This window comes from Chaetura pelagica, unplaced genomic scaffold (genome assembly GCF_000747805.2).
Source record: "Chaetura pelagica isolate M959 unplaced genomic scaffold, ChaPel_1.0 scaffold139, whole genome shotgun sequence".
Classification (NCBI taxonomy): domain Eukaryota; kingdom Metazoa; phylum Chordata; class Aves; order Apodiformes; family Apodidae; genus Chaetura; species Chaetura pelagica.
Genome location: NW_009970717.1, coordinates 1,627,401 through 1,636,547, shown reverse-complemented (window position 1 = coordinate 1,636,547; position 9,147 = coordinate 1,627,401). Strand labels below are relative to the sequence as shown.

Genomic DNA, 9,147 nt, shown 5'->3' with positions numbered 1-9,147 from the left:
AACGCGGGACCCTGTCATGAAGAGGTTGTGCTCACGTTGCTTGGTGCCTTTCTGCGAGTCCCCGGAAGGAGATAGAGGAGAAACATTTAATTAACAGTTTTGCAGGGGCTACAGCAGCCTTGGTGCTCCCCATTCTGAAGTGGGTGGAGTGAAAGAAACCCCGTGTAAAAAAAAAAAAAAAAAAAAAAGCCTCTGTGCAGATGGGCAGTCATTAGCCAGAGGGAGGGATGGAGCACTGTGGGCTTAAACTCACATGTGAGTAAAGGAAAAAATCATAACAAATGAAAAGTATTGGAAGCTTTTGTTTGTTTTCTTTTGGCATACCCTTAATTCCTGGTCAGGTGAACCTCCTCTACCAAGTGAAAGAAAACATTTCCCGTGTGAAATTCTTCATCAGTTTTCTCCTGAGATAACTGCTTAGAGGAGGTAGCAGAAGTGGATTGTTACTAATATTTTCAAATATCTATTCCATGTTTGTGAAGCTTGGTGTTTCTCTTGAAGTTTCAGCTCCTGAAATAATCTGGAGACTTAAAAGTTTGGCTTTTGCTTTTCAGAAATAGTAGTTGTCCAACTTGTGGGTTTGTGGAGAACAGGTGGGATTCTGGATGTTTCATTCACCCTTCAGCTGTTGAGTTACTTTGGTCCCAGTTTCTCATTCATTAGAACATGTACTTGGGAGAGCTCACAGGTGCTCTTCAATGGGTGGATTGCACCTTGCATGGCAAGGAGGGCTTGTAGGGTCTGTGCCAGAGTCTAGTTTAAGGCTGCGGACAGTGATTTCCTTTGTGGTTCCCTGTGCTGTCATGATGGTGTACACAAGCCATACGGGAGGGAGACCAATTGGGCACTTGCATGGGCTTGGTGATGGATGGACCCCACCACAGCCTGTGGGTGACACACTGAGATGTGAAACTACGTTAGGTGCTTTCTGCAGCTGGGAGTGTGGGCAGCCCATGGATGGCCACTGTGGGCCAGCTCTGGATGAGAGCAGCTCCAGGCCTGTGCCAGGGGCTTTTGCAAAACAAAATTACCTGGTTTGGCCTGATAAAGTTAGATTTCCATTGAGTGGTGATGGAGACTGTGGCCATAAGTGGGCAGCAGGCATGCACATAGGTTTGCTCAGCCCAAGCCACCTTGTGTTTAGTTTCACTTGTTACAGGGCTGTGGGTCAGTATCTGGGAATTTTCCTCTTATGGCAGCTGGGAAATATTTGAGCAAATGTTGTCGTGTATTAATGCTGCATGTATGTTTACACGTCACTTAAGTCTGAACACGTTGAGAGTCTCTCGCTTCAGATGCTAACATGAGACTGGTAATGATGCTGGTGTCACATCAGTCACTGCAGAGATGGTGTCTGAAACAGTTACCAAGCAATTAGGTTCGTGTTTAACGTTGCTAACTAAAACAGAAATACACAGTTCTCCAGTCAGTCAGACATGAAGAGCCAGGGGCTGCCATGCCTCAGAAGGCTGTGTGAGCCATGGACCAAAGCTTCCAAAGTGCTGAGAGTCCTATTCCATCTTAGAACTGTGAGTTTGTCAAATAAGAAGTAAGGGGAGGAAATCCCAATGTGAGAAGCAATGTGATAAGCCTTTTTTCTCCAGAAAGATCTGTTAAAGAAGGGTACTATGAATTTGTGTTGCTTCTGTGAGACAAGCCAGGAGCTCATGGTGCCACTTTCCCAGCAATAACAGTGTGTGGGCATGCATGGGGCTTGAGCCAGCCCCCAACACTGCCCAGGGCAGCCACAGCCTTCCCACCCAGCCCAGCTGCAGCCTGCACCTTGCTCACTGCCTGCACAGAGGCTTGTAGGGGGGCTGTGCCCCCATGGGAGAAGCAGCAGCAGAGCTGAGGTCTGCTTGTGTGTGGTCAAACCTACCCAGGCATGTCCCCCGCCAACAGGAATGGCAGGTACTCGAATAATATTCCGTGATGGTAGCTTGGGCTGTTCTGGCTTTTAATTAGCTCTGCTTTAACAAATTTCTTACCTTTAGCAGCTATACCTACAGCTGAACTCTTTGATTGCACTCTGTATGTGGAGGTCTTAATCACATTTTCTGACAAAAATACAATCTTTTTGTTCCATGCAGCAGTAATGTTAGAAATAAGGAGGACATTATTAGTCATCTCACACTTTGTTCCCTCTTAACGATAAACTTTCCCACATGGAGTTATGAGAAGAGGCACGTTAAGGGAGATCATCATGGTGAGGAGGTACACTGGTGTACTTTTTTCAGCCTGCTGGTAGTCTCAGGGACACACAGGGCGTTATCTGGGAGGCGAGGCTGGGGCTGCAGCATTCCCATTATGTCAGAGGGAAGCTGCTTGTTTTTAAGTAGCGTCAGGCACTGAGACAATGCAGGCTTCTCACATGAACTTGCTTACACTACAATGCTAGTAAATCATTATTACCCAACAGTTGCATGTTTTTAATCATCAAAGTACTTAAAATATTATAATAATGCTTGGCATTTTTCAACATCAAAGCATACTGCAAACAGTAATTAGGTCTAATAACAGTGCTGTGACAGTGAGACATTGCTATCTCTTGTCTTACAAAGGCAAGGGGGGGATAGCCCCCAACACGGTTGCATCATCCCATGAAAGACTGGAGATCTACCACTGAAGGCTGTGACTTGATAAACTCACCTCCCTGTAGGCAAATACACCACTGCCGGCAGCAGCAGAAAAGAGCTTTGAAGATGCTTTCTGGCCTAGTGACGAGGGCAGGACATTTTCAGCACTCTTTCAAAGCACCTTCTTAAGACTGTAAAACCCAGTCTGGTTCACATTTTGTTCTGTGAGGGCCTGGAGCAGCTTTTGAAACAGCATTAGGAGAAGTTTTACCTCATCTTAGCTTCCTGACTAGTATGTTTTCACCCAGTGAAATATTGTGGAGACTGGGGAGAATAGTTGTGTCAACTGTGGGTCATTTTCCCTTTTGCAAGCTGAATCTTTGTCTTGAGTCCTTCGCTAAAGCAACAGCTCTCTGGTTCCTTTCAATTTGCAACGCACCGTGGAGAAGAATTGTGCAGGAAGTAGTTGCTAGATAACTTAAATACCAGACTCAAGCTGATTAAATGTGAAAACTGATGTTAAAAACCTAGAGCTAATTCAGATTTTATACATTTTATAGAAGTTTCAAAAGCGTGGTTTCTTTTAGGTATTTGTACTTTTGGTTGCAGACACCAGTTGTGATCATTCTTTGGGATGGAGTAATTTCCAGCCTGTGCTTTATTAATGTCTAGATGATGTATGTAGAACTTTGCAGTCTTTGCTGGAGCATTTGCAAGATCTCTGCCTCCTACCTGAGGTGGTGGAACTCCCTTTTCCTAGTTCTCGCTATCCCTCAGATGTGTGGGTGTCAGTCAAGAAATGTTAGTTGCAAGAAGCATTTGTTGTCACTGTGAGCGTAATTTTCTACAGTAAAACAGTAAAACTCTAAAGAGCACTCGGGGAAAAAAGGGCTTCTCTATAAAAGCTAGTGTTATGTGCCTGTGTGCGGGCTGCAGGCTGGGCAGCTTCTGACCCGTCCCATGGTCCTCCTGTGTGTTCCTGGCTGACCTGCTGCTCTTCTGGTCGGGTGTGAAACAGCCTCTTCCTCTCTACTGTTGAAAACTGGTCTGACAAGGCAGACGTGCCAAGGTGGATACTCAGAAGGAGGAGGAAAGAAACACTGTTTGTGAAACCCTGTACTTGTGAACTCTGAGCTAGGCTGCTCATTATAAGTGCTCATTATTATTGTAATGAGCTATCGGCAAGTTGCATCAAGTTTTGTCAGAAACTCTTGACTTTTTTGTTTCAATATTGTGAAAGCAAATAGTAATCCAGGCTTGGCTACACTCAGCCATTCAAAGTAAAGCCAAGTGGCAGGTTCTGTGTACCAGTGGTGCTACCTTGTCTAGCTGGCCAGGCATTTGACTCAGCTGGCTAAAGCAATGTTAGGGTTTTTTTAATTTCTGCTTGATTGACAATAATAGGTTACGACTACACAAAGCAGGCTGGGGCTGTGCGGGATCCTGAGTTACTTCAGGACCTTGAGAGGTGAAACCACCTTGTCCAGGACATAAAGCCTGGGGCAGGTCCCTAATCTTGAGGTGCTGCACCTGTCCTGCTGCACGGCTGCCCTGGGGCTGGGAGGTATCAATGCTGTATCTCCCTGGCTGCAACTGCCTTGATTTCCTCTTGATTGCAGTTTTCGTATGGTGCCCAGGCACTTTATGGAGTTTGGTGTTTAGCCGTGTTCTATGCTGTCATTTAGCAAACTCTTGCAGAGGGCAAATTGAATGTATGTTTTTGCTTCTGTTTCTAAAATGCAGCATGTAGAAGCCAATATGGTGCAGTCATGGCTATTTGTGTGATAACTTGCTGTTTCTTGTTTATGAGATAATTACTGTATGATCCCTGAATGAAATTCCTCTAAGGTAAAAGGCCTGTCTATTTTATTAATTATTGCTAATAGTAGTAATTACCATGTGAGCAAGCTGCTTGCCTAGTTTATGAGTTTAGGCAAGTCAGTTCGCTATTAAGAGGCTTGTTTTTTTCAGGTGTAAAATGGGGGAAATGGTATTTTCCCCCCAGTTTAGAAAGGTATTTCTCTGCTAATGCTGTGTAAAACATGTATTTACCATGCTAGCTGTCTATGTTTGGCAGGCAGAGGGGCTTGCAGAGTTGGGTGTGAGCAGAGGCTCACAACTTGTGTGGTGGCTGAGTTGGAGGTTTGGAGATTTGCAGCTTTGCTGTGCTGGGGTGAAGTGGTTTCATGTCACTGGGTAATCAGCTGCCAAATGCATCTGGTAACATGTGTCTTTGAGAGCCAATCTGAAACATTGGGTTTGCCTTGGTTGCTTTGGGTTGTAGTCTTCCCAGTCCAGGAAAGCTGTGGCCCCATTAGCTTCTGCTAGTGATGCTGTGCTAAGGAAACAACAGGAGCAGAATTTGGGGTGTTTCTGTCGACCTGAGGACTGCCAGGCTCTGCAGGACATTCCTTTCCTGCAGAGATCCTTCCAGCAGTGGAGTTCAGGATTTGTCTCTAATTATCTCTGCTGCTTCTAACCATAATGGGTGTGTGGTGAGGGTGATGGTCAGTGCTTCTCCACTTGAAACCAACACCCTGGCTCTGCATCAGCTGTGTGAGTGAGCAAGGTGAAAATGCTTCATCAGCACATCCAAGGCAAGTCCCTGTCCTGGGCACAGCCCCTTTGTTTCCGCTATCTAAAGACAAGCTGTGTATTAAAGCTGGGTCTAGCAGAGCCAACATGTCCTTTAAAAAGCTATTCTGCCCTCTTTTATTTACTGCCCTCCTTTCCATTTACCTTTACTTTTGCTTTCACTGGAGAGGTTTAAAAACAGCTTGCATAGGCAGGGGAGAGGATCTAGAGGTGGCTACTCCTGCATCAGTCAAGAGAGGCCCTGTGACCCCCTGATTGCTTGTCCCAGTCTCCTCGTGCCTTGTTTTGGTGATGTGTGGATGGACCAGGTTTTACCTCACAGGAGGTGGAACAGTTGCAGTGCATCGTCCACACCACCAGGCTCCTGGTCCCCACCAGAGCTACCAGGCAGCTAGAAAGACAAACAAGAGCTGACTCCACCTACCAGCAGTATGGAGACAGCAGCCCGTGAGATCGACAGCCCAAGAATGTGCACACAAAAGAAGCATTTCCCTCGGCCACAACAGTAAAACCGCCAGACAACCACATGCAGCATGTGATTTCCCAAAAGTATCAGCCCAAATCCCAACTTCTTTGTGCCACACACTGTTTCCCAGGATTGGATCACAGTTGCAATGTGTAAAAGGCGCTTTCAAGCACTGAAAATTAATCATATTTTCCTCAACATTGTTTATGGAAACCGTGGAGAGCACTCCTGCCCCTCTATGCTTGGCCAGTTGGCTCAGCTCACCAGCCCTCAGAGTCAAACCCTCCACAAAGATTGGCGGTATTTATGGTGAAGCCAATACTGTGCCTTGGCAGGAGATGTCCAGGCTCATTCTGGGTGCAACAGCTTTGGCAGTGACCTGGGAGGGGTTGTCTGGTGACCTGTAAATACAGAGCCTCTTGGCCCTCTCCTTGCTCTGTGCCCCTGCTAATGGCAGCTGGTACACAGCCCATTGTAGGCACCAGGCCATCTGCTTGCCAGTGCTGCAAATGGCTTCTGAGCACCCAAACAGTTGGGAGCTTTGGCCATTGGCACAGAGTTGGAAATAAGGTGAGTCAGTATGAGTGCGTTTTCCTTTGCTCCTCTCTAGTTTTACACTGGTACAATGGTGTTGCTTTCAATGGGAGCAGCTCTGGTGTAAGACAGATCTGATCTGCTGTCTCTAAAAGATAGTTGGGTTTGGTGGTTTCTGATTCCTGGTTTTAATCCTTTAAGTTGGGACTCTCTGGAGTCTGTTGTGGATTTCTGCTGTAAAGGGAGCCACCAGTTAAAGATGATCACACAGGCTTTGTCAATAGGGGTCTGCAAGCACTAACGAAATGGCAAATGTTCAAACTTGAAAATGAAATGTCTTGTGTGATTTTTCTGCCATTCTCTCTGTCACGTGTGCCTTCTACTGCTCCAGTATCACAGGCAGCTGTGGGTGTAGCTGCTGTGGCATCAATTAATGTATTAATATTTTTAAAGGTGACAGGAACACACAAATGTAGTATCCCTTGTTTGGTCCTATGGAGACAGACTCGTCACTGATGTTGATGGCAGTGGATATATGCCTGCTGTGATTTCTCACCTGCTGAGAAAATGGTCTCAATTTACAAATGAGCCTTTCCCCACAGAATTAATTTATTTTTTTTGTTTAGATTTCAAAGTTTTCAGAAACTGGTATCAGCTGGGTTCTGTAACCTGGGCTTAGAAGTCACATTTAGTTGATAAGGAATTTCTTAAGTCAGGATGGAGCCAACAGCCTAACTTACCCACATCTCTGGATGGACCCTCCGTGGAGCAGAGGGGCAGGAACAGGCCATGGAGACAGGCACAGCAGGGCCTGCTTTGCACTTGGTGTTCTGAAGGGGTTTGGGGACAAAGCACAAAATTCTGACAGCACCATCTTTTAACAGGGAGAAGACTACGAGGAAAAGCATTCTACAATGTCAATGGCAAGGTGTACTGTGAAGAAGACTTCCTAGTAAGTAAGATTTCAGGCATTTTTAAATTGCTTTTAAACTAAATTGATCTTTTATATCAGCTTGTTTGCTTTGAGAGACAGTTTAATCATCTGGGGCCTCCTGCCAGTGCAGTAATTGGGAAGCATTTACCACTGAATCCATAAAGGCAGGATCAGGCCCTTGGTTTGAAGTGGTGGCTACGAAACCAAGTACATAACTGTCCATAAGCCATCACAAAGTGTAAATTATGAGAATAAACACTGGAGCTGCTCAAGCCTGGGACTTGAATTGCAGCCACAAAGCCTCGCCTGCCAAGCTCAAAGCTCAAAGTCAAACATCTGGGGAATACCAATCATAACAAGAGGGGAGACGTTTTTGACTGGAGCACGTCATCCCTGTGTACAATGTTGCTTTGTTGCAGGCGCAGTTTTAATCACTGCTCTGCTCAGAGTGCTGTGGAGCTGCATTGTCATTAGCTAAAAACTGTTAGCCACAGAGGAGCAACTAATTTTCTCTCCATGCACCCAGAGCTTTTATAAATGCTTTATTTTAATAGAGACTGAGTAATGAAAGAAAAATGAAGCTTGTTGCTGAGCTGTGTTGTTCCAAAAATAAAATATTTGTGCAATTAAGGGTGAGAGTCGTGCAGCACAGAGAATTATTTTATATGTGGCAGACTATTTATAATTAAGATTAAGAGGACAGCATAGCTGGGAATTGAAGTTAGAGGGGAATGAAGTATTTTAGCTTAGGGGGTGATGGATTTGAGAATCAGTATGTTGATTTTATACCACCTTAATTTATGTATTGAAATACTGTTCATTTAGAAGCTCGGGTCTTCCAGAAAGACTTTCCGTTTCTAATGAATATATGGCCATGCTTTTTGCAAAGGAATTATTCAAAGTATATCCCACAACAGAAAATGTTACTGGCAGTTCAGAGTGCACAAATGCATTTCTCATCAACTCAATCCATAAAAACAATAGCACTTTCTAAAACTTAATCCATATTTGCCTTCATGTGTTGCACCTTTACTCTTAGCCTACCACAGATGGAGACTGTTAAAAAAAGCAAATTAAACTTTGTGCAGAAAATAATTTTCTTGTTATAATTTAAATGTGTCACTGTTTTGCTTGCATTTTGGAGAGAAAAATATTTTTTCTCACTTGCTTTTTTCAGCTCTTTCCTATGTTTCTGCAGAAGCACAGGGAGAGGGGGAGAAGAGGTGGCATGTGAGATGGGGGAGCTCAAACCTTTGAGGTTTTTATTTTGGACTGTGTTGGAATGTACTTTACCCTTGATCAAGCCCTTTCATCCAGACTTGATGACATGATTGTTGTTATTAGCTTGTAATTTCAGCCTACATATGAGAATTTTATATCTAAAATTTTCAGTCTTTTGGAGAACATGAGCTTTCAATGGTTGGGGGAGAAACCTCTTTTGTAGATGTGTTCTGTAGTAGGCTAGTGAAGGGAGATACCTGCAGTGATTTTCTCAAGAAAATGAAGGTTAAGGACCTCATAGGAATAAACTTCCTAGAAGTTAGGGAACTACTGGGGCATTTAAGGCATACACTTACAAGTCCAGATTCTTAGCAGATTCCCAGTAGCACAGAGGGATGGAAGAGAAGCAGACCATGGGACTCACTGTTGCATATGTCAGCAAAATAAATAAAATTGTGACATTGTCACTGCCTTTGTTAGGCCAGCTGGTTCTCAGAAAGAAATTTCATCTTCTCTCTACTTGCCCCAAGCAAACGTCATAGCAAGAATACTAGGAATTACCTTGTTTCCCTAGTAAATAAAATTTGCCTATTTTAGAGTTCTGTGAACACAGAAAGGTCAAAGCTTTTCTCATAGGCGGAGAAAAAAGCTGCAAAGTAGCAATTAAAAAGGAAAGTACTTTTACTACTTTGTATTCCCTGGTCTTACTCCTAACTGCTCAGGAATTCCAGTAGCTAAATGCTGTTTCTGTATAACTGAGAATTTCAGTCTCTACTGTAACTCCAAATCTTAGTGCAGCTTTATATATGGATTTCCTGCTG

The 9,147-nt window shown here is 44.2% G+C and overlaps 1 protein-coding gene across 1 annotated transcript in view; it reads left to right on the top strand.

The window, feature by feature from the left end:
- The window catches only part of WTIP (Wilms tumor 1 interacting protein), an 82,833-nt gene that overhangs the window by 55,120 nt on the left and 18,566 nt on the right, over positions 1-9,147 (top strand). Inside the window, exon 4 of the mRNA XM_010006230.1 lies at positions 7,056-7,123. Coding sequence (XP_010004532.1) covers positions 7,056-7,123 — 68 coding nt within the window. The remainder of the gene's footprint in view (positions 1-7,055; positions 7,124-9,147) is intronic.